Source organism: Scardinius erythrophthalmus, assembly GCF_964197995.2.
Source record: "Scardinius erythrophthalmus genome assembly, chromosome: 25".
Taxonomy (NCBI): Eukaryota; Metazoa; Chordata; class Actinopteri; order Cypriniformes; family Leuciscidae; genus Scardinius; species Scardinius erythrophthalmus.
In genome coordinates, this window is record NC_138245.1 from 390,001 (window position 1) to 416,297 (window position 26,297).

The 26,297-nt window shown below is 42.5% G+C and overlaps 1 protein-coding gene across 1 annotated transcript in view; it reads left to right on the forward strand.

Moving 5' to 3' along the window:
* The window catches only part of poc1a (POC1 centriolar protein A), a 112,176-nt gene that overhangs the window by 17,815 nt on the left and 68,064 nt on the right, over positions 1–26,297 (forward strand). The window contains exons 4-7 of the mRNA XM_081357076.1: positions 7,489–7,668; positions 12,703–12,810; positions 12,926–13,041; positions 21,354–21,487. Coding sequence (XP_081213202.1) covers positions 7,489–7,668; positions 12,703–12,810; positions 12,926–13,041; positions 21,354–21,487 — 538 coding nt within the window. The remainder of the gene's footprint in view (positions 1–7,488; positions 7,669–12,702; positions 12,811–12,925; positions 13,042–21,353; positions 21,488–26,297) is intronic.

Below are 26,297 nucleotides of genomic sequence, written 5' to 3' on the forward strand. Positions count from 1 at the left end.
ACAATATATTGGTTTTAGTACAATAAGTTATTTTAAAATAAAATATTAATCTCTCACACTATAATATTTCATTTTATTTTAAATGACAAAAGTATTTCAATTAAGATGTACATCATTAAATATAAAAAGTCTGGCTGTGCTTAATGGGTACGTTTTGTACCCTTTAAGCACACCCCTGTTCCCAATAAGCTCACAACAAGTTTTATTAAAAATTCTTGTTTATTTTAAACAACCTTTTTAAGGAATAATTGAAAAAAAGTTTTATTTGAAGGTAAAGAGTCAATCACAAAAAAACAGAACACTAAAATCAAGCAACAAGGCATTCAATTTGATCAGGTAGCCTATCCTATTCATAGTGACGTGTCATTCAAACTCATTGCAACATCTAGACTAGTCCACGTTCAGCTATGTAACCCATATTGAAAAATCAAATAACAAAACAAACCAATGTGCTCCTTAAAGGGATACTCCACTTTTTTTGTAAATAGGCTCATTTTACAACTCCCCCAGAGTTAAACAGTTGAGTTTTACCGTTTTCGAATCCATTCAGCCGATCTCCGGGTCTGGCGGTACCACTTTTAGCATAGCTTAGCATAGATCATTGAATCGGACAAGACCATTAGCATCTCTCTCAAAAAAAAGACCAAAGAGTTTCGATAATTTTCCTATTTAAAACTTGACTCTTCTGTAGTATCATGTAATAAGACCGACGGAAAATGTAAAGTTGCAATTTTCTAGGCTGATATGGCTAGGAACTATACTCTCAAAATCGCACCTTTTCATTTTTCGTCGGGCTTAGTACATGATGTAACTACAGAAGAGTCAAGTTTTAAATAGGAAAAATATCTAAACTCTTTGGATTTTTTTTTTTTGAGAGAGATGCTAATGGTCTTGTCCGATTCAATGATCTATGCTAAGCTATGCTAAAAGTGGTACCGCCAAACCCGGAGATCGGCTGAATGGATTCGAAAACGGTAAAACTCAACTGTTTAACTCTGGGGGAGTTGTAAAATGAGCTTATTTCCAAAAAAAGTGGAGTATCCCTTTAACTCTCTGGGTCAAAGCTTTCCTGTCTACTCCAAACTTCTTGGACAGATACGACAGGTTTCTGATGGCTCCTTCTTTGTATGACATGCCTCTTTCATCTTTGGGCATACACTATAGTTTCGTCTAGCTTTTGTCATCTTAAGACTGTGAAAATAAGTTTATTAATCATTTTTTTGAAGATTAACATAGTGACAACCATCAGTTAATATTTAAATTCTGATTATTAAGTATTTACATAGACGTTTAATGTGGGTGAGCTTAAAGGGAGCACACACTGTGCTTAATTGGAGCAAAAACAATTTTTAATTAATAAATATTAAATTAAATTTAAAGGAAAATATTTAGCTAAATTAATAATCTAGGTAATGTATTAAGTTTATACCAATTTTAATATGAACAACTATTATTGACAATATCTATGAAATTATGCTTTTTCTAATTGATGTCACACTGAAGCTGTGTGATTGTCATAGTAGTGTACCCTTTAAGCTCACCTAACAATAATATGAATTCTTTAAAAATTACAGCAGTTTAAAACCACAGACTATCAATAAAATGTAAAATTATAATATTATGGATTTAAAAGTACAAGCCATTAATGCCTGTGAAGTAATATATTAATGTAGCACACAATCTTATACAGCTAGTAAGCTAGCTATGTTCGTAGCATCTGGGCTATGTTGCTAAAACTATCTTTTAGATCTAACTGTAATTATTTCCCACATCCAGGTTCCAGGTTATAATATGCAAAAGTCTAAACATTAATCTCTTAATTTTGCAATTAGATGATGTACTTCTTCAAAATAAAGGCTTAAACATATAAAAAATGCACATTTGAGGGGCTCCTCTTCTGGTGAAAGTTTTCAGACAGCTTTGAAAATAGCCGCCAGACAGTGTGAACACATGGACACACATATCTCAGTGTGCAATGGTCTGATTGGTTTAAAATTACAGGAGGTATATAGTAACAAACACATCAATTGGTTAATACATCAAATAGGATAATGCATTGCTGTTTCTTTTTATAATCTGAGCTCCATGATGGTAGTGTGCTTAATGGGTACTTGAGCTTAATAGGTACGTTTACCCTATCCCATACATCTGTCCGTCTCTTAACACTACAAAGATAGTTTACCTATAAAATAAACCACATAACATGTAGACTACAGTGAATGTGTATTAGTGCGCATTTCGCGCCAATCCTGTTTAAACTATAACGTCACGCAGTTTTATAACAATAGCAAGATGGAGAACAAGAATTATTACAGAAACACTGAGTGCTCCTGACAGAGCTTTCTTTTTCTTCTTGAATTTTGCCACGCACCATTTTCATATAAATGTGATCTTCATATTCAAACGCTGACAGCCTAAACTTAAACTTCAAAGTTACAGCTATGAACTGCGTCTGGTTCTCTTACGAGAGTAACGTTACTCTCGTGTTGCTATTGAAGCTGTTATGTATTATAAGTTGCTGAATATACTGTAATACACTCAGTCATTATTAATGTGCCTGATAAGAGTTGATTCTGAACAATACAAAAGAGTTTCTTAACTCTGCGACATAACCTAGTCTAGTTATTTTTATACGGTTTTATTAGTGCCAAGCGGTGACAGTTTATTAAACCTGTTTTTCTCAAAATTCCGTTCCAGAAAATCATAGCGATCGGCCGACTTCAGATAAACATAACTTTTGCTACCAACAAGCTATGATAAAAATAAAAACAGATTTGGAAAGGGCTTGATACCAGCTTCCATATGATATCAAAGCCTGTAATAGGTAAAATTTCACCATGTGGTGGGTTTTCCCAGATTGCATCACATATACCCTCTGGTCATCTGCTGGGCTCAACCTCCTGAGACAAGACAGTCCGACTCTGGGTGCCCAGCGTGTGAGTCTCAATATAAACTCATATCTCACTATATCTCAATATAATCTCAATATATCTAAGTATAATCTCAATATAATCTTAAGAAATCTCAATATAATCTCAGTATACCCTCCGGTCATCTGCTGGGCTCAACCTCCCGAGACAAGACGGTGTGGCTCTGGGTGCCCAGTGTGTGAGTCTCAATATAATCTCAATATAATCTCAAGAAATCTCAATATACCCTCCCCTCATCTGCTGGCCTCAGCCTCCCGAGACAAGACAGTCCGACTCTGGGTGCCCAGCGTGTGAGTCTCAATATAAACTCATATCTCAATATAATCTCAATATAATCTCAATATATCTAAATATAATCTCAATATAATCTCAAGAAATCTCAATATAATCTCAATATACCCTCCGGTCATCTGCTGGCCTCAGCCTCCCGAGACAGGACGGTCCGGCACTGGGTGCCCAGCATGTGAGTCTCAATATAATCTCATATCTCAATATAATCTCAATATATCTAAATATAATCTCAATATACCCTCCCCTCATCTGCTGGCCTCAGCCTCCCGAGACAAGACAGTCCGACTCTGGGTGCCCAGCGTGTGAGTCTCAATATAAACTCATATCTCAATATAATCTCAATATAATCTCAATATATCTAAATATAATCTCAATATAATCTCAATATATCTAAATATAATCTCAATATAATCTCAAGAAATCTCAATATAAACTCAATATACCCTCCGGTCATCTGCTGGCCTCAGCCTCCCGAGACAGGACGGTCCGGCACTGGGTGCCCAGCATGTGAGTCTCAATATAATCTCATATCTCAATATAATCTCAATATATCTAAATATAATCTCAATATAATCTCAAGAAATCTCAATATAATCTCAATATACCCTCCGGTCATCTGCTGGCCTCAGCCTCCCGAGACAGGACGGTCCGGCACTGGGTGCCCAGCATGTGAGTCTCAATATAATCTCATATCTCAATATAATCTCAATATATCTAAATATAATCTCAATATAATCTCAAGAAATCTCAATATAATCTCAATATACCCTCCGGTCATCTGCTGGCCTCAACCTCCCGAGACAAGACGGTCCGACTCTGGGTGCCCAGCATGTGAGTCTCAATATATCTCAATTTAATCTCAAAACATCTCGATATATCTCAATATAATCGAAATATAATCGAAATATATCTCAATATAATCTCAGTAGTATCTCAATATAATCTCAATATATCTCATAATCTCAATATATCTCAATATAATCTCAATATTAGATATACAGCTCCATCTGCAGATTGTTGAATTTGCACACAGCTAATACTTATTGTGTTACTCAATAAATATTCATCCATGACATTTAATATTTTGACTTTCACCACTATTTAGGCCTATGTCTTTATTCAAAGTAAATATTAACAAAATCAAACGTTTTAGCAGAGTAAGTTTCAAAAATTTGGCTGATTTGACTCTGAATGACCGAATTACATTTATCACATCCTACCCATGATCCAATATGTTCATGTCAACTGGCAAAAAGACTATTAATAATGTCAAATCTGTCTGGAGAGTTTTTTTAAGCTGAAGTCTGTTTTGAAGTGTCACAGAGTCCTGTCTAGGGAGGAGCATTTTTCAGGAATATTGTATTCGAATATTCGTTTATTTCGTTATTATTCAGTAGTTTCTCTGAATCCTGCAGGGCTGGACTGAATCATGTAGTGCGTGTGCCTCAAACATGCGCATGTCTGGTCTTTGCACACGTTTAGTTTCCTGTTCTAGTTTCATGGCGTTTCCGCACGAGTCCCTGTAATGTTTAGATTACACGGATGATCTTTATGAGGCTCATATGCTCTTCAAGCCTTCTGTTCTGCCAGTGACTAATGCTCCCATAAGCCTCTTCTCTCAGCCGGTGAGATGTGCATGTGGGTGTTGGGACAGAAATAACTGATAATAATCATGTTGTCTCAGTCTCATCATCTGTCTGATGCTTTACACTGAGATCCGCCTCCAGATAAACTGGAGATCTGGACCAGATCTGAAGCTCATCTTGAGCTCCTTATTTAATAACACAACAGTTTTCACAATGAGTAACATGAGCTTATTTCATTAATTCCCTAGACAATCTCAAATGTATCTTTTGTAACATTATAAATGTCTTTAACCCTTAATCAGTGTTTGAAAAGGACGACACTTAAGGTGTTTGGGGTCATTTTGACCCCAAACTTTTAAAGAGCGATTGCATAAGGAAATATACATTTTTATATGGAAAACTATATATCATTTTTTTTATTTACTTCTCAACTATACATTTATGCTGTGTTTTTGTGGAAATTTTGAAGTTTTTTACCTATTTACTGCACAATTACATAACTAGGCCATAAATTGGCTCATGAAAAATGATTTTTTAAAGAAAAAATCACTTAAATAATGATATTAATTCAATATAAATGGTTTTTGGGCATTGCTCTATGTGTTAGGGATGGAATACTGCCATCTAAAGGTTAGTCGAAAAAACTTATTTCTTATGGGAAAGGAATTAAAGTGCAATGGCCAAATGTATCCAATAGAGGGCCATAGAGAACCATTCATTCACTCATTTTCACTTCTCCTCACAAATTTGATATATATATACATATATATGTGAATATTTATTTAAACATTTTGAAATGCATAAAAAATCTAATTATTATTATTATCAAATTAATTATTATAATTATATAATATTAATTATATAATTATTATCAAATTATTATATACATTTGCAGAACCATTACAAGTCACCACTATGACATGATTGTGTGTGTGTGTGTTGGTGTGTGTGTGTGTGTGTGTGTGTGTGTGTGTGTGTGTGTGTGTGTGTGTGTGTGTGTGTGTGTGTGTGTGTGTGTGTGTGTGTGTGTGTGTGTGTGTGTGTGTGTGGGAACAAGCTTGTTCCATGTTGCTTATGTGACATTTTTCAGATTTATGCCAGTTTAGTTGATTTTATTTGCCAATTTCTATACAAATGCTCTCTGTTGCAGTGACATACATGTGTGTGTTTGTGTGTGTGTGTGTGTATGAGATAGAAAGTTCGTTCCACTTTGGGTTTATGCTCTAGGACCAGACCTTGATTTAAATGTAATTTTTTTTAGATTTATGCCAGTTTTGTTTATTTTATTTGCCAATTTCTATAAAAATGCTCTCTGTTACAGTGACATACATGTGTGTGTTTGTGTGTGTTTGTGTGTGTTTGTGTATGAGATAGAAAGTTCGTTCCACTTTGGGTTTATGCTCTAGGACCAGACCTTGATTTAAATGTAATTTTTTTTTATATTTATGCCAGTTTTGTTTATTTTATTTGCCAATTTCTATAAAAATGCTCTGTTGCAGTGACATACATGTGTGTGTTTGTGTGTGTTTGTGTGTGTTTGTGTATGAGATAGAAAGTTTGTTCCACTTTGGGTTTATGCTCTAGGACCAGACCTTGATTTAAATGTAAATTTTTTTTAGATTTATGCCAGTTTTATTTATTTTATTTGCCAATTTCTATAAAAATGCTCTCTGTTGCAGTGACATACATGTGTGTGTTTGTGTGTGTTTGTGTGTGTGTGTGTATGAGATAGAAAGTTTGTTCCACTTTGGGTTTATGCTCTAGGACCAGACCTTGATTTAAATGTAATTTTTTTTTAGATTTATGCCAGTTTTATTTATTTTATTTGCCAATTTCTATAAAAATGCTTTCTGTTGCAGTGACATACATGTGTGTGTTTGTGTGTGTTTGTGTGTGTTTGTGTGCGTTTGTGTGTATGTGTGTATGAGATAGAAAGTTCGTTCCACTTTGGGTTTATGCTCTAGGACCAGACCTTGATTTAAATGTAAATTTTTTTTAGATTTATGCCAGTTTTGTTTATTTTATTTGCCAAATTCTGTAAAAATGCTCTCTGTTGCAAAAACATACATTTGTTTGTTTGTTTATGTGTTTGTGTGTGTCTGTGTGTGTGTGTGTATGAGATAGAAAGTTCGTTCTACTTTTTATTTATGCTCTAGGACCAGACCTTGGTTTATATGTAGAAATTTTCAGATTTATAATGGATTTAATTTGATTTTTTTGACAAACAAAATAAAAAAAAGTCATTTTTTTCATTTTCCCATTCATTTTCAATGTGGGGTCATTTTGACCCCAAACACCTTAAAAGGTAAATTTTTTTTTACACACCTTTAGAACAACCAAATCAAGCCCAGTTTTTTTGTGCATGTTTAGATAGGTTATTTAGGAAAAGTCCCAGAGTTTCATGCCCCTGAGATGAAGGTAACATTTTTAAAAAATGAAAGAAAAGTCCAGTGGGGTCATAATGACCCCAAACACTGATTAAGGGTTAATGTCACATTTGATCAGTTAAATGCGTCCTTGATGAATACAAACAATCTTAGCCCAGACTTTTGAATGATAGTGTGTTTTGATATATTAATCAAAAGCTAATAGACATTGGGAAACTGAAGAAAGGTTTTTTATAGAAGGAAAACTATAAGAAGTGTGTGTGTTTAGATGTGATGTGTGTGTGTTGTGTTCAGGAAAGGCGAGTCCACAGTGTTCAGGGCTCATACAGGAACGGTGCGCAGCGTGAGCTTCTCCAGTGATGGTCAGACACTCGTCACCGCATCTGATGACAAGAGCATCAAAGTCTGGACCGTCCATCGCCAGAAGTTCCTCTTCTCCCTCAACCAGCACATCAACTGGGTGCGCTGCGCCAGGTACTGCCCACTAATCACTGTCCACTTATCACTGTCCACTTATCACTGTCCACTAATCACTGTCCACTAATCACTGTTCACTGTCCACTAATCACTGTTCACTAATCACTGTTCACTGTCCACTAATCACTGTCCACTAATCACTGTTCACTGTCCACTAATCACTGTTCACTGTCCACTAATCACTGTTCACTAATCACTGTTCACTGTCCACTAATCACTGTTCACTAATCACTGTTCACTGTCCACTAATCACTGTTCACTAATCACTATTCTCACTAATCACTGTTCACTGTGTGTGAACCACATTCAGCTAACCCTAACCCATCTCATTTGTACTAGTGCTGGGCGGTTTACCGGTTCATACCGAATACCGGTGTTTATTTTTGTTACGATATGAATTTTTAATATACCGCAAAACCGGTGTATGTCGCTTTAATCGGAACGCGGCGCTGCGCGACACAGTCTCACCCCTCATTTACAACACACGTCTGCGGCGCATTACAGCTGCGACAAGGTTTTATTCCGTCCTCCACGCGGTGCGTCAAAATAGACCAGGCGCCTATATTTAGCGAAGCGGCGCGGAGAGCCGCTTCTGGGAAGCTTCGATCTGAAACACAAGCATTGACTAGAATGGGCACGAGACGTGTGGGGGTGAGAGTCTTTTTTTCTTGCGGCGCGCGTGTTTTTATACTGTATTAACGTATCTGAAGTGAACTGACGGTCTTAAGAAAAGTTTCTTTGTTATTACGATTGAATCTTTCTTTATCTTTCCTGATAAAGCAGTGTTTATGAGCGTTGCTGCTTTGTGTACAGCCGTTACCGGGGAAACCACTGTTTCTGCCGCTCCTAAAGCGCGTCCTGCTGGCACCTCTTTGTAAACAGCCTTGCAAACCTGTATTATTAATATTAGTGTGGATTTTTTCTATAATATTCACTCATGACAATAAAATAGGGCAATATAAGTAAATCTACTGCACTATTTCCTCTCTCACTCAGTAGAAAATGTGGTAAACACCCATCATGCTTGAGAAAAAAAAAACACACAAAAAAAACCCGGTAAAAACCGTGAAACCGGTATAATTTAGAAAAAAACCGTGATGTTGATTTTTGGTCAAACCGCCCAGCACTAATTTGTACTACTATAATTATATCTAACCAAACTGTTTGACTGAAAAAAATATGATTTGTGTGTCTTAAAATGAGAGTCACGCCACAAAAAGCTTTTTTATATTGTTTTTAGACAAATTATCACTGGGAGCACGTTACAGTAAGGTCTCATCTTGTATTAGCTAAATCGAGGAATATATTTCTTAACAGAATTTATATATTTTTTAATGTTAGTTAGTTCTCACTGTATTAACTTATGTTAACCGATACAGCTTTATGAAAATGTGCTAGTAAATGTTGAAGTATGAATAATAAATGCTGTGGAAAGTGTGACAAACACTTTCTGACGTGATCTGACGTGTTCTGGCGTATTCTGACATGATCTGGCGTGTTCTGGCATGTTCAGACGTGTTCTGACGTGATCTGGCGTGTTCTGACGTGATCTGGCGTATTCTGACGTGTTCTGGACATGTTCTGGCATATTCTGACGTGATCTGGCGTGTTCTGATGTGATCTGGCGTGTTCTGACGTGATCTGGCGTGTTCTGACGTGATCTGGCGTGTTCTGACGTGTTCTGACATGATCTGGCGTGTTCTGACGTGATCTGGCATGATCTGGCGTGTTCTGCTGTGATCTGGCGTGTTCTGACATGATCTGGCGTGTTCTGACGTGATCTGGTGTGTTCTGGCATGATCTGACGTTTTCTGGTGTGATCTGGCGTGTTCTGGCGTGATCTGGCGTGTTCTGCCGCGATCTGGCGTGTTCTGCCGTGATCTGGCGTGTTCCGATGTGTTCTGGCGTGTTCTGACGTGATTTGATGTGTTCTGACGTGATCTGCTGTGTTCTGATGTGATCTGGCGTAGGGTTGCAAAATTCTGGGAATTTTCAAAGATGGAAACTTTCCATGGGAATTAATGGGGATTTGGGGAATTAACAGGAATTTACGGGAATAAACGGGAATAAACTGGGAAAGTTGAAGGTTGGCTCTTATAGGGAACTTAAATATAGTTGAGGAAAGTATATTTTAGCATAATCTTGACTAAAACGAACAGATGCCATTCAAATACACTTGAATATCCATGCCATTCCTCAATCACATACATGCACATAGCACACTGCTTACTGCATGGCTATTGAGACCACACCCCCTACTGGCACTGTGCATGCCTCCATCACATGTACAGAAGCCCAAAGCACAAGACTATTGAAGGCACACATTTGAGCCTGTGGACTAAACAAAGTGAAGTAAGTTTTGATGATATTATGGGAAAATATATTTATTAAATGTTTAAATTGCAAATATCACATACAAAATACTGTTCTGACGTGATCTGGCATGTTCTGACACGATCTGGAGTGTTCTGACGTGATCTGGCATGTTCTGGCATGTTCTGACGTGTTCTGCCGTGTTCTGACTTGATCTGGTGTATTCTGACGTGATCTGGCGTGTTCTGGCATGTTCTGACGTGATCTGGCGTGTTCTGGCATGTTCTGACGTGATCTGGCATGATCTGGCGTGTTCTGACGTGATCTGGCGTGATATGGCATGTTCTGACGTGATCTGCTGTGTTCTGACGTGATCTGGCATGTTCTGGCATGTTCTGACGTGATCTGTTGTTTTCTGGCATATTCTGACATGATCTGGCGTGTTCTGGCGTATTCTGACGTGATCTGGCGTGTTATGACGTGATCTGGCGTATTCTGACGTGATCTGGCATGTTCTGACGTGATCTGGCGTGTTCTGGCATGTTCTGACGTGATCTGGCGTGTTCTTACGTGATCTGGCGTGTTCTGACGTGATCTGGCATGTTCTGACGTGATCTGCCGTGTTCTGACGTGATCTGGCGTGTTCTCGCATGTTCTGACGTGATCTGTTGTTTTCTGGCATGTTCTGACGTGATCTGGCGTGTTCTGGCGTATTCTGATGTGATCTGGCGTGTTATGACGTGATCTGGCGTATTCTGACGTGTTCTGACGTGATCTGGCATGTTCTGACGTGATTTGGCGTGTTCTGGCATGTTCTGACGTGATCTGTTGTTTTCTGGCGTGATCTGGCGTAATCTGATGTGATCTGGCGTGTTATTCTGACGTGTTCTGACGTGATCTGGCGTGTTCTGGCGTGATCTGGCGTGTTCTGACGTGATCTGGCGTGTTCTGGCGTGATCTGGCGTGTTCTGACGTGTTCTGACGTGATCTGGCGTGTTCTGGCTTGATCTGGCGTGTTCTGACGTGATCTGACGTGTTCTGACGTGATCTGCCGTGTTCTGGCTTGATCTGGCGTGTTCTGACGTGTTCTGACGTGATCTGGCGTGTTCTGGCGTGTTCTGGCATTCTCTGGCGTGATCTGGCGTGTTCTGGCATGTTCTGGCGTGTTCTTACGTGATCTGTTGTTTTCTGGCATGTTCTGACATGATCTGGCGTGTTCTGGCGTATTCTGATGTGATCTGGCGTGTTATGACGTGATCTGGCATGTTCTGACGTGATCTGGCGTGTTCTGGCATGTTCTGACGTGATCTGGCGTGTTCTTACGTGATCTGGCGTGTTCTGACGTGATCTGGCATGTTCTGACGTGATCTGCCGTGATCTGGCGTGTTCTGGCATGTTCTGACGTGATCTGTTGTTTTCTGGCATGTTCTGACGTGATCTGTTGTTTTCTGGCATGTTCTGACGTGATCTGGCGTGTTCTGGCGTATTCTGATGTGATCTGGCGTGTTATGACGTGATCTGGCGTGTTCTGGCGTGATCTGGCATGATCTGGCGTGATCTGGCGTGTTCTGACGTGTTCTGACGTGATCTGGCGTGTTCTGGCTTGATCTGGCGTGTTCTGACGTGATCTGACGTGTTCTGACGTGATCTGGCGTGTTCTGGCTTGATCTGGCGTGTTCTGACGTGATCTGGCGTGTTCTGGCGTGTTCTGGCGTGTTCTGGCATGTTCTGGCGTGATCTGGCATGTTCTGACGTGATCTGGCGTGTTCTGGCATGTTCTGGCGTGATCTGGCGTGTTCTTACGTGATCTGTTGTTTTCTGGCATGTTCTGACATGATCTGGCGTGTTCTGGCGTATTCTGATGTGATCTGGCGTGTTATGACGTGATCTGGCATGTTCTGACGTGATCTGGCGTGTTCTGGCATGTTCTGACGTGATCTGGCGTGTTCTTACGTGATCTGGCGTGTTCTGACGTGATCTGGCATGTTCTGACGTGATCTGCCGTGTTCTGACGTGATCTGGCGTGTTCTGGCATGTTCTGACGTGATCTGTTGTTTTCTGGCATGTTCTGACGTGATCTGTTGTTTTCTGGCATGTTCTGACGTGATCTGGCGTGTTCTGGCGTATTCTGATGTGATCTGGCGTGTTATGACGTGATCTGGCGTATTCTGACGTGTTCTGACGTGATCTGGCGTGTTCTGCCGTGATCTGGCATGTTCTGGCGTGTTCTGACGTGATTTGGCGTGTTCTGGCATGTTCTGACGTGATCTGTTGTTTTCTGGCATGTTCTGACGTGATCTGGCGTGTTCTGGCGTATTCTGATGTGATCTGGCGTGTTATTCTGACGTGTTCTGACGTGATCTGGCGTGATCTGGCGTGTTCTGACGTGTTCTGACGTGATCTGGCGTGTTCTGGCTTGATCTGGCGTGTTCTGACGTGATCTGACGTGTTCTGACGTGATCTGGCGTGTTCTGGCTTGATCTGGCGTGTTCTGACGTGTTCTGACGTGATCTGGCATGTTCTGGCGTGATCTGGCGTGTTCTGGCATGTTCTGGCGTGTTCTGGCATGTTCTGGCGTGATCTGGCATGTTCTGACGTGATCTGGCGTGTTCTGGCGCGATCTGGTGTGTTCTTACGTGATCTGGCGTGTTCTGACGTGATCTGGCGTGATCTGGCGTGTTCTGGCGTGATCTGAATAGTGTCGTATGTATCCTGCAGGTTTTCCCCTGACGGGCGGTTGATCGTCTCTGCCAGTGATGACAGAACAGTGAAGCTGTGGGACAAGAACAGCAGAGAGTGTGTTCACTCGTTCTGTGATCACGGCGGGTGAGTGAGCACAGCACAGCACAGCACACACACACACACACACACACACACACACACACACACACACACACACACACACACACTCACTCACTCAGGCTCCTCTGTTTGTGTTCAGGTATGTGAACACCGTGGCGTTTCACCCGAGTGGCACCTGTGTGGCAGCGGCTGGCACAGACAACACAGTGAAGGTGTGGGACATTCGCTCACACAGACTCCTGCAGCACTATCAGGGTGAGAGACTCACAGACACACACACACACACACACACACACACACACACACACACAAGCTCAGACTCCTGCAGCACTATCAGGGTGAGAGACACACAGACACACACACACACACACACACACACACACACACACACACGAGCTCAGACTCCTGCAGCACTATCAGGGTGAGAGACTCTCTCACACACAAACACACACACACCCACACACACACACACATTCTGACTTGATTTGGCGTGTTCTGGCGTGACATTTATTTAAAACATCAATCTCATAACATTATTTATTGCAGTTGTAATTTTGTAGTGCAAATTATTTAATTTGATGGGTAACAGCCCTATAGTGTCTTCTTATTAAAACTGAATTGATTGATCAAATGTAAGAATTTGACATGAAAGATGATGCATACATTTAATAAGGTAAAACAAAATCTCTTTATAAAAATAAGTAACACCCTGGGGTAAATATCACAAATATGGTGATTTAAGTATGTAAAATCTGAAAATATTGTTTCAGAATAAATATATTTACACCACCGAAAATCCCCTCCTCCCGTACATGGTACAGTACATACAATTTGCTATGTACTGTACCTGATAGGACCCAAGTTAATCAATATCGAATCGAATTGTGAACTTTGTGTCAATGCCCATCCTTAGCGTACTTGAAGCAAATGTTGTCTTTTCCATTTTTTTAGGGGTTCAAGCACGAAGTGCTGAAACCCTATTGTAATTGTACTGATTTTTATTATTAGGGGTTCAAGCACGAAGTGCTGAAACCCTATTGTAATTGTACTGATTTTTATTATTATTATTATTATTATTCTCCCCTAAAACGCATCGTGCAGCCCAAACCGTAAGAGCTGGAACCTTGAAACTTGGCCAAATGGTAGTCCTCAATTTGGGGAGAACCTATCAAAGTATGACCCAGATTGGCCCATAGGTGGCGCTATAGCAACCAAAAGCGCGGAACTGCTCATAACTCCTAGACCGTATGTCGTAGACTCAAGTGTCCTATATCATTGGAAAGCTGGACGCCTGAAGGTCAAAACGTATATCTCCGATTTTATTTCAGGTATGCAAATTTTTCCGCCATTTTGAATTTTGTCAAAAACCTACTTTTGCGAACTAGTCCCTGGTTTTTCACCCGATCGGAACCAAAGCAGTGCAGAAATGTTCTTTGGAGTCTGAAGATCAATAATTATCGAAAAAAAGTCGAAATTTCGATTCCTGGTCGCTAGGGGGTGATAAATTAATGTTGTGGGAGGAGCCTATTTTACTAAAATGGCTATAACTCGAAAAGGAAATGAGATATCTTCACCAAACTTGGTACACATGTGTAAGAGTTCAATCTGGGGTCATAGTAAAAAAATGTCGACGATTGATCACTAGGTGGCGCTATAACATGAAAAAAAACATGAAAAGGGCTATGACCACGTGACCGTTTGTCCGATTGACTTGAAAATTGGTATGCAGTGTCTTGGTCCAAGGTGCCATGTATGTCTATGAGGACTTTGGCGTATCTCGAAAAACATGGCCGCCATCGACCAATGAAATTTGAGCACCTATTAGACAAGGTTAACGGAGGCCGATCGGAACGAAACTCGATGGGCATGTTCAACTCATGGCCCTAGAGGTCTGTAAGAATTTTGAAAGAAATCGGCCACTAGTTGGCGCTAACGAGTTTTATGGCTCTGTAATCACGTGGTGTTACACTTATTGTCACAAAATGCATATCATTTGATAGATCTGCTCATGCTGAACAACTTTGCCTCAAGAACCATTGCTGTCAATCAAACCGTTCATTAAATATTCGCAATTATGTTAAAAACCTACTTTTGCGAACTAGTCCTAGGTTTTTTGCCCGATCGGAACAAGACCAGTCTAGGGTAATTCTCTGGACTCTCTAGATCAATAATTATCAAAAAAAGTTCAACTTTAGCATTTTTCGCATGGGTATATTGGGTCATAATGAAAATGGGCGTGGCAAAATGCATTTAAAAGCCTATAAATCCTAAACGAAAACTCAGAACTTCACAAAAATTGGTGAGCATATGTACCATAACAGTCTAAACAAGCATGTAAAATTTCATGAAGATCGTACGATAGGTGGCGCTATAACTGTTAAAAAGCTTTGAAAACCATATATTTCCTATGGTAAATTGCCTGTTTTGGCTGTAAATGGTCTTTTCCATCTATTATTTCAGTGGTTAAAAGCTTTACAAATAAAACTTAATGTCTTAAATGCTTATGTGCTTAAAGGCCTTAAATGCTTGAACCCCGATAAATGCTGCTTGCAGCTTTAATTATTATTATTATTATTATTATTTTCCCCTTAAACGCATCGTGCAGACCAAACCGTAAGAGCTGGAACCTTGAAACTTGGCCAAATGGTAGTCCTCAATTTGGGGAGAACCTATAAAAGTATGACCCCGATTGGCCCATAGGTGGCGCTATAGCAACCAAAAGCGCAAAACTGCTCATAACTACTAGACCGTATGTCGTAGACTCAAGTGTCTTATATCATTGGAAAGCTGGACGCCTGACGAACAAAACGTATATCTCCGATTTCATTTCCGCCATGATAGATTTTCCGCCATTTTGAATTTTGTCAAAAACTTACTTTTGCGAACTAGTCCTAGGTTTTTCGCCCGATCGGAACCAATCCAGTGCAGAAATGTTCTCTTGAGTCTGAATATCAAAAACTATCGAAAAAAAGTTGAAATTTCGATTCACGGACGCTAAGGGGCGCCAAAACGTACGTCGTGGGCAGGGCCTATTTTACTAAAATGGCTATAACTCCAGAAGTAAATGAGGTATCTTCACCAAACTTGGTACACATGTGTAAGAGGTCAATCTGAGGTCACAGTAAAAAAACCGCGGCGATTGGCCACATGGTGGCGCTATAACATGAAAAAAACATAAAACAGGCTATAACCACCTGACCGTTAGTCCGATTGACTTGAAAATTGGTTTGCAGTGTCTTGGTCCAAGGTGCCATGTATGTGTATGAGGACATTGGCGTATCTCAAAAAACATGGCCGCCATCGGCCAATGAAATTTGAGCACCTATTAGACAAGGTTAACGGAGGCCGATCGGAACGAAACTCGATGGGCATGTTCGACTCAAGGCCCTAGAGGTCTGTAAGAATTTTGAAAGAAATCGGCCACTAGTTGGCGCTAACGAGTTTTATGGCTCTGTAATCACGTGGTGTTACAAATATCCACACAATATGCATATCATTTGATAGATCTCCTCATCCTGAACAACTTTGCCTCAAGAACCATTGCTGTCAATCAAACCGTTCATTAAATATTCGCAAACATGTTAAAAACCTACTTTTGCGAACTAGTCCTAGGTTTTTCGCCCGATCGGAACCAGACCAGTCTAGGACAATTCTCTGGACTCTCTAGATCAAAAACTATCAAAAAAAAGTTGAACTTTTGCATTTGGATGGCTCTAATAGGGTCATTTATAAAATGGGCGTGTCAAAATACATTAAAAAGCCTATAAATCCTAAATAAAAACTCAGAACTTCACAAAAAGTGGTCAGCATATGTGACATAACATCATTAACAAGCATGAAAAATTCTATGGAGATCGTACGATAGGTGGCGCTATAACTGTTAAAAAGCTTTAAAATCATATATTTCCTATGGTAAACTGCCTGTATTGGCTGTAAATGGTCTTTTCCATCTCTGATCATATAATTTTCATATCATAATGTTCAAAACTAGTGCAATACAATTCTCTGGACTCACTAGATCAATAATTGTCAGAAAAAGTTGAACTACTTCATTTGGATAGCTATAATAGGTTCACTTCAAAATCTGGCCTTTACCAAGTGTCCCCGAAAGCCTATATCTCTTTAATCAATGCTCAGACCTTCTTAAAAACAAGTCAGAACGTGTGAAATATCACCCTGAACAAGCATGAAAATTTTCAGACAGATCGGACAAAATTTGCCTCTATAACAGTTAAAAAGGTGAAAATGATATGAATTAATGGCATGTTAAGCCAATAAGTGGTATTTTACTGCCCCCCGCTGTTTAAAATAGTCATTTTCTCATATTGGTATTGGTATCAGCCATGGTAAATCATGATAAATGATGGTGTGTGTGTGTGTGTGTGTGTGTGTGTGTGTGTGTGTGTGTGTGTGTGTGTGTGTGTGTGTGTGTGTGTGTGTGTGTGGTACAAATATAACAAAGGTTTTATTTTCCAACATGAAAACAAACATAACAGAGTGCTAGTGCACAAACAATAACCGACAATGATAATGGATGAGAGGGGAACTTAAATACACAGATCAAGACAAGGACAACAGGTGACGGTTATGATGATGAGGAGCAGGTGATGATGAGGAGGGTGATGAGGAGCAGGTGCAGGTGATGACGACAGATAGTGAATGTGATGAAGACAGAAGGTGAATGTGATGAAGGTGAATGTGACACCAATATCACTAAAACATTTGTGTGTGTGTGTGTGTGTGTGTGTGTGTGTGTGTGTGTGTGTGTGTGTGTGTAGCATTATTGTGTGTAGCATATGTAGCAAGTATGCATTATTGAGTTAACATGGAAACACTGGTTTGCTTTAGTGCAGAAAACTGGTCAAAATCATGAGGTTTAAAGTGAAAGTGAGCCAATAAGTGGTCTTCTACTGCCCTCTGCTGGCCATTCTACTTATTAATTAAATTTTTCCACATGTGCTTGCATTTATACTTGAATACACACTAAAAATCACTTATATAGCAATAACTATTATAACACAATCATATTTTGTCAGTGTTAATCACTTTATTTGCACTGACACTTCAAATAATTGCTAGTAATGTGGTAAATCATGGTAAATCATGGTTAACTATGCTGTGTGTGTGTGTCTGTGTGTGTGTGTGTGTGTGTGTGTGTGTGTGTGTGTGTGTGTGTGTGTGTGTAAGCATGCATTGAGTTAACATGGATAAACTGGTTTGCTTTAGTGCAGAAAACTGGTTTAAAGTGAAAGTGAGCCAATAAGTGGTCTTCTACTGCCCTCTGCTGGCCATTCTACTTATTAATGAAATATTTCAACATGTGCTTGCATTCATACTTGAATACACACTAAAAAAATCACTTATATAGCAATAACTTTTATAACACAATCATATTTTGTCAGTGTTAATCACTTTATTTGCACTGACACTTCAAATAATTGCTAGTAATGTGATAAATCAGGCTAGAAACATGGTAAATCAAAGTAAATAATACTAGATTGTCGTTTATCTCCTGGTAAATAATACTAGAACGTGGTATATCATGGTAAATCATGGTAAATCATGGTTAACTAAACTGTGTGTGTATGTGTGTGTGTGTGTGTGTGTGTGTGTGTGTGTGTGTGTGTGTGTGTGTGTGTGTGTGTGTAAGCATGCATTGAGTTAACATGGAAAAACTGGTTTGCTTTAGTGCAGAAAACTGGTTTAAAGTGAAAGTGAGCCAATAAGTGGTCTTCTAGTGCCCTCTGCTGGCCATTCTACTCAATAATGAAATATTTTAAGTCAAGTCAAGTCAAGTCAAGTATATTTGTATAGCGCTTTTCACAATACAGATTGTATCAAAGCAGCTTCACAGTATTAAATTAAAATAATACAACAAGGTTTGTTTCTAGTGGAATTTATTGATAAAATCAAATTAGATATCCCCAGAATATCCCCAACTGAGCAAGCCAAAGGCAACAGTGGCAAGGAACCGAAAAACTCCATCAAGTGACCTAATAGTGTCCTAAAACTCCATCAGGTGACCCAATGGAGAAAAAAAAAACCTTGGGAGAACCCAGGCTCAGTCGGGGGCCAGTTCTCCTCTGGCGTTTATTAACTAGAGGCCGGAATGTAATTTGAACTGTAAGATTAAAAATATTATATGAATGCCTGGCTGAAGAGATGCGACTTTAATCTAGTTTTAAACTGGGAGAGCGAGTCTGAGCAACGAACAGTATCAGGAAGGCTATTCCAGAGTTTTGGAGCTTTTACATGTGCTTTTGCATTCATACTTGGACACACACTAAAAATCACGTATATAACTAACTATTATAACACAATAATATTTTGTCAGTGTTCATCACCTCATTTGCACTGACACTTCACATAATTGCTAGTAATGTGGTTAATCATGCTAGAAACATTGTAAATCATAGTAAATAATACTGAAATGAGGTGTATCAAGGTAAATCATGCTAGAATCCTAATAAATCATTCTGGAACATGGTATATGATAGTAAATCATGCTAGAATCATATTAAATAATTCTAGAATGTGGCAAATCGTTGTGGGAGGAGCCTATTTTACTCAAATGGCTATAACTCAAGAAGTAAATGAGATATCTTCACCAAACTCAGTACACATGTGTATGGGTTCAATTTGAGGTCACAGTAAACAATTTTATGGAGATCGGACCATAGGTGGCGCTATAACTGTTAAAAAGCTTTAAAACCATATATATCCCATGGCAAATTGCCTGTATTGGCTGTAAATGGTCTTTTCCATCTATTATGTCAGTGGTTACATGCTTGCTAAATAAATCTTAATAACTTTTGATGCTTTTGTGCTTTAATGACTTAGAGGCCTTAACTGCTTGAACCCCGATAAATGCTGCTTGCAGCTTTAATTTTTTATTGTAATTTTTTTTTTTTTTGCACCAGATTGCTTCGTTTACATGTTAAAATCACCAAACAATTCTACTGGGGGACAATTGTGAGTTTCAGTGCAGCTTCAAAGTCTCGACACGATCCAGCCGAGGAATAAGAGTCTTATCTAGACAAACCAGCGGCCATTTTAGAACAAAATAAACATTTATATACTTTTAACCACAAATGCTGGTCTCGCACTAGCTGTGATGTGACACACATTACGTTAAAAACCTTAATTTCTTTTCGACTGAAGAAAGACATGAACATCAAATTTTAATTCTAAAGTGAACAAATCCTTCAACTAATATAAACTAACAATAATCAATATATTTTTACAGCATTTATTAATCTTTGTTAATGTTAGTTAATAATAATGTTATTAACACCTAAGATTAATAGATGCTGTAGAAGTGTAACTAAATGTTAACTAATGCAATGTTAACAATTTTTCTCATTTCCTGTCATCTCAAACCTTGTAACTTTAATAAATGAAAAATTTGTGCGTATTAAATTAATCTCTCATGTCTGGAGCACAAACACTGCAGGCCGACACACATATATGGTTATGTTAATTAACATTATCCAGTAATGCATAATGCATGCAGAAGATATAAGTGTAGATAAAGATGATCCAGGATGAAGCAGTGAGTGTGATGCCTGCAGTGTCTGCCTTCGCCTGCGGGGGGCGTGTGAACGGTGTGATGCCTGCAGTGTCTGCCTTCGCCTGCGGGGGGCGTGTGAAGGGTGTGATGCCTGCAGTGTCTGCCTTCGCCTGCGGGGGGCGTGTGAAGGGTGTGACGCTTGCAGTGTCTGCCTTCGCCTGCGGGGGGCGTGTGAACGGTGTGACGCCTTGCAGTGTCTGCCTTCGCCTGCGGGGGGCGTGTGAAGGGTGTGACGCTTGCAGTGTCTGCCTTCGCCTGCGGGGGGCGTGTGAAGGGTGTGACGCTTGCAGTGTCTGCCTTCGCCTGCGGGGGGCGTGTGAAGGCCGAGAGAGCTGGAGATCAGAGAGAACGAGACTGGGAGTAAACCTAGAACAGCTGCAGATGTCCAGCCTTCAGGCGTTTCCAGCACACTGAACCAATGAAAACACTTCTGCAAAAATTAAACCAAAGTTTGCAAACTGACCAAAAAAAAAAGAAAAAAGAAAAACTGGAAATATTGTTTGGATCAGCAATTATCTCTACAATACATTTAAAAGTAAATTCATGCACATTATTATATATTTCTTAAAAATATTTTAACAAAATTGCTTCTGCTTATTTTTATTTAAAAAACTTTTGAACTTGACAACATACAAAAACAAGCAAGGTCAATAAGTCAAATTTGACCTAATGACAAGACAAGGTTTGTTGAACGTCATGTGGTGCGACTCCTCAAAGATGTAGTAATATTTGTGAATTATTAATAATTCATGATATTTTTGCAACAACAACAAAAAAAGAACACTTTTTACCTTGAAAACATGTAATTCTATACATTAAACTGGGTTTGGTTGCAATGACATTTTATTATTGAAAATTGTTCAATTTAAAGTTTTACAATTGATTCAGCTTTTATGGTTAATATGTTTTATGTAATTGTCTGTAATGTCAAGCTTGTGTAGTTCATGAGATTGTAGTGTTCAGATGGTATAAGTGTGTGTGTGTGTGTATGTTTCAGTTCATAGTGCGGCGGTGAACGGCCTCTCCTTCCATCCGTCTGGAAACTTCCTCATCTCAGCCTCCAGCGACTCCACACTGAAGATCCTGGACCTGCTGGAGGGCCGGCTGCTCTACACACTGCACGGCCATCAGGTACACACCACTGACCCCTGACCTCTGACCCCGACCCTGACCCCCGACCTCCAGCGACTCCACACTCAAGATCCTGGTCCTGCTGGAGGGCCGGCTGCTCTACACACTGCACGGCCATCAGGTACACACCACTGACCCCTGACCTCTGACCCCGACCCTGACCCCTGACCTCCAGCGACTCCACACTCAAGATCCTGGTCCTGCTGGAGGGCCGGCTGCTCTACACACTGCACAGCCATCAGGTACACACCACTGACCCCTGACCTCTGACCCCGACCCTGACCCCCGACCCTGACCCCTGACCTCCAGCGACTCCACACTCAAGATCCTGGTCCTGCTGGAGGGCCGGCTGCTCTACACACTGCACGGCCATCAGGTACACACCCCTGACCCCTGACCTCTGACCCCGACCCTGACCCCCGACCCTGACCCCTGACCTCCAGCGACTCCACACTCAAGATCCTGGTCCTGCTGGAGGGCCGGCTGCTCTACACACTGCACGGCCATCAGGTACAAACCAATGACCCCTGACCTCTGACCCCGACCCTGACCCCCGACCCTGACCCCTGACCTCCAGCGACTCCACACTCAAGATCCTGGACCTGCTGGAGGGTTGGCTGCTCTACACACTGCACGGCCATCAGGTACACACCACTGACCCCTGACCTCTGACCCCCGACCCTGACCCCTGACCTCCAGCGACTCCACACTCAAGATCCTGGTCCTGCTGGAGGGCTGGCTGCTCTACACACTGCACAGCCATCAGGTACACACCACTGACCCCTGACCTCTGACCCCGACCCTGACCCCTGACCTCCAGCGACTCCACACTCAAGATCCTGGTCCTGCTGGAGGGCCGGCTGCTCTACACACTGCACGGCCATCAGGTACACACCACTGACCCCTGACCTCTGACCCCCGACCCTGACCCCTGACCTCCAGCGACTCCACACTCAAGATCCTGGTCCTGCTGGAGGGCCGGCTGCTCTACACACTGCACAGCCATCAGGTACACACCACTGACCCCTGACCCCGACCCTGACCCCTGACCTCCAGCGACTCCACACTCAAGATCCTGGACCTGCTGGAGGGCCGGCTGCTCTACACACTGCACAGCCATCAGGTACACACCACTGACCCCTGACCTCTGACCCCGACCCTGACCCCCGACCTCCAGCGACTCCACACTCAAGATCCTGGTCCTGCTGGAGGGCCGGCTGCTCTACACACTGCACGGCCATCAGGTACACACCACTGACCCCTGACCTCTGACCCCGACCCTGACCCCTGACCTCCAGCGACTCCACACTCAAGATCCTGGTCCTGCTGGAGGGCCGGCTGCTCTACACACTGCACAGCCATCAGGTACACACCACTGACCCCTGACCTCTGACCCCGACCCTGACCCCTGACCTCCAGCGACTCCACACTCAAGATCCTGGTCCTGCTGGAGGGCCGGCTGCTCTACACACTGCACGGCCATCAGGTACAAACCAATGACCCCTGACCTCTGACCCCCGACCCTGACCCCTGACCTCCAGCGACTCCACACTCAAGATCCTGGACCTGCTGGAGGGTTGGCTGCTCTACACACTGCACGGCCATCAGGTACACACCACTGACCCCTGACCTCTGACCCCCGACCCTGACCCCTGACCTCCAGCGACTCCACACTCAAGATCCTGGTCCTGCTGGAGGGCCGGCTGCTCTACACACTGCACAGCCATCAGGTACACACCACTGACCCCTGACCCCGACCCTGACCCCTGACCTCCAGCGACTCCACATTCAAGATCCTGGTCCTGCTGGAGGGCCGGCTGCTCTACACACTGCACAGCCATCAGGTACACACTGTTGACCCCTGACCCCGACCCTGACCCCTGACCTCCAGCGACTCCACATTCAAGATCCTGGACCTGCTGGAGGGCCGGCTGCTCTACACACTGCACAGCCATCAGGTACACACCACTGACCCCTGACCCCTGACCTCCAGCGACTCCACACTGAAGATCCTGGACCTGCTGGAGGGTTGGCTGCTCTACACACTGCACGGCCATCAGGTACACACCACTGACCCCTGACCCCGACCCTGACCCCTGACCTCCAGCGACTCCACATTCAAGATCCTGGACTTGCTGGAGGGTTGGCTGCTCTACACACTGCACAGCCATCAGGTACACACCACTGACCCCTGACCTCCAGCGACTCCACACTGAAGATCCTGGACCTGCTGGAGGGTTGGCTGCTCTACACACTGCACGGCCATCAGGTACACACCACTGACCCCTGACCCCGACCCTGACCCCTGACCTCCAGCGACTCCACATTCAAGATCCTGGACCTGCTGGAGGGCCGGCTGCTCTACACACTGCACAGCCATCAGGTACACACCACTGACCCCTGACCCCGACCCTGACCCCTGACCTCCAGCGACTCCACATTCAAGATCCTGGTCCTGCTGGAGGGCCGGCTGCTCTACACACTGCACAGCCATCAGGTACACACTGTTGACCCCTGACCCCGACCCTGACCCCTGACCTCCAGCGACTCCACATTCAAGATCCTGGACCTGCTGGAGGGCCGGCTGCTCTACACACTGCACAGCCATCAGGTACACACCACTGACCCCTGACCCCGACCCTGACCCCTGACCTCCAGCGACTCCACACTGAAGATCCTGGACCTGCTGGAGGGCCGGCTGCTCTACACACTGCACGGCCATCAGGTACACACTGTTGACCTCTGACCTCTAACCCTGACCCCGACCCTGACCCCTGACCTCCAGCGACTCCACACTCAAGATCCTGGACCTGCTGGAGGGTTGGCTGCTCTACACACTGCACGGACATCAGGTACAAACCACTGACCTCTGACCCTGACCTTAACCCTGACCCCCGACCCTGACCCCTGACCTCCAGCGACTCCACATTCAAGATCCTGGTCCTGCTGGAGGGTTGGCTGCTCTACACACTGCACGGACATCAGGTACAAACCACTGACCTCTGACCCTGACCTTAACCCTGACCCCCGACCCTGACCCCTGACCTCCAGCGACTCCACATTCAAGATCCTGGTCCTGCTGGAGGGTTGGCTGCTCTACACACTGCACGGACATCAGGTACACACCACTGACCTCTGACCCTGACCTTAACCCTGACCCCCGACCCTGACCCCTGACCTCCAGCGACTCCACATTCAAGATCCTGGTCCTGCTGGAGGGTTGGCTGCTCTACACACTGCACGGACATCAGGTACACACCGCTGACCCCAGACCCTGACCCCTGACCTCCAACGACTCCACACTCAAGATCCTGGATCTGACCCTGACCTCCAGTGACTGATCTGACGCTGATCTTCAGCGAAGATCCTGGACCTGACCCTTGATCCTTGACCCTCCACACACACTCCAGAACCTGTGCGCTGAAGACAGAGTCTTGGACACGAGGCAAACACTGACCTGACGACTGCTGTGTATTCTTAGACAACCTTCTTCATGCACTAAATCACACATACACTCCTATAACTTCTGCATTATTACTTGATGCACATCGTACTTTAGTCCTCAAGAGGCAGTTTATGGCACCAGGGCTGATGGAGCGCTTGGGAATCATGCTTTTGCTTGATGGGTTGAAGCGTATGTTGTTCTGCATATGAATGAATGAATCACATGACAGAAGTGATCTGTTCGTTCCAACCCTGCCACTTCACTAGGTGTTGTGTTTTCCCTTCAGCGGAGCGTTGGCTAAATCAATCGAGTATTAAAGCGCACGCCTACATACCGAAGGTGAGTCATGTTAGCGCTCAGACCTGAAGCCTCCTGGTTAGCGTTAGTGTAGCGAACGCCTGCTAGCGTCAGTGGGATGAGCGCGTGACCTCTGTCAGCCTTCAGCTCAACACACCGCTGGAAACTCAGTCAGCACATGAGGAAGTCTGCTCGAAGACGTGTTTTGGGTTCAGTGTTCAGTCATGTGATGGGCAGCTCGGTAAAGGTGTACTGTGGTAAACCCCATTGGTTAACTAGCTACTGTGATTAGCTATATTGGTTGTGTTGATGGCAGATCAGACTCAGAGGCAGCAGGAGTTGTCGAGACTCACGTTTGGACCGTCACTGGATTCGTCTCTGACACATTAATGGTGGTTCCACGAGTCCGATGTGCTGATCCGAGGTCTGATGCTGGTGTCTGACCTCATCTTCTACACGGCTGTTGCGTAACGTCCCACTGAAAGGCTCTTGTTCAGTCCACACTCACAAACACTGCTGTTCGGCTCTCCAGCTCCTGCTATAGCGTCAGTTCCAGATATACAGAGGCCTTTCAATATCACAATGTCTTGGTCTTAATTTTAATATGAAGGATTTATTTTGGTTTATTATGTGCTTGATATTTTTAGCAAGATCTAGCAACACAAATCTTTTCCCTGTGGTTTTCCTGCACTGCACACATACAGAAGAGACACAAGTCCCTGATAAGAGTTTAAATATGCCATTAACAACTAGTTCATTTCACTTCCGTACACACCGCATAGAACTTAAGTTCTTTAACATAAATTCATGAAATCAAAATTGACCTCATGTGCTTTATTAGCACACATTACTATTCTTGTGGTCAACATCATCCATGCAAGTTAATCCACAAAAAACATTTTTTGTCTTTGTAATCTTTGATCAAAATCTAAAAATGTGCTTCCTTCTGTGTTCAGATCTGAAGGGAACGCCTACTTTTCTAGATCCAATCAATACCCAGCAGAAAAAAGCCACGCCTCTATTTTTCTCATTCAGTTTTCCTTTTCACTGGGAAAACAGGTCACAATT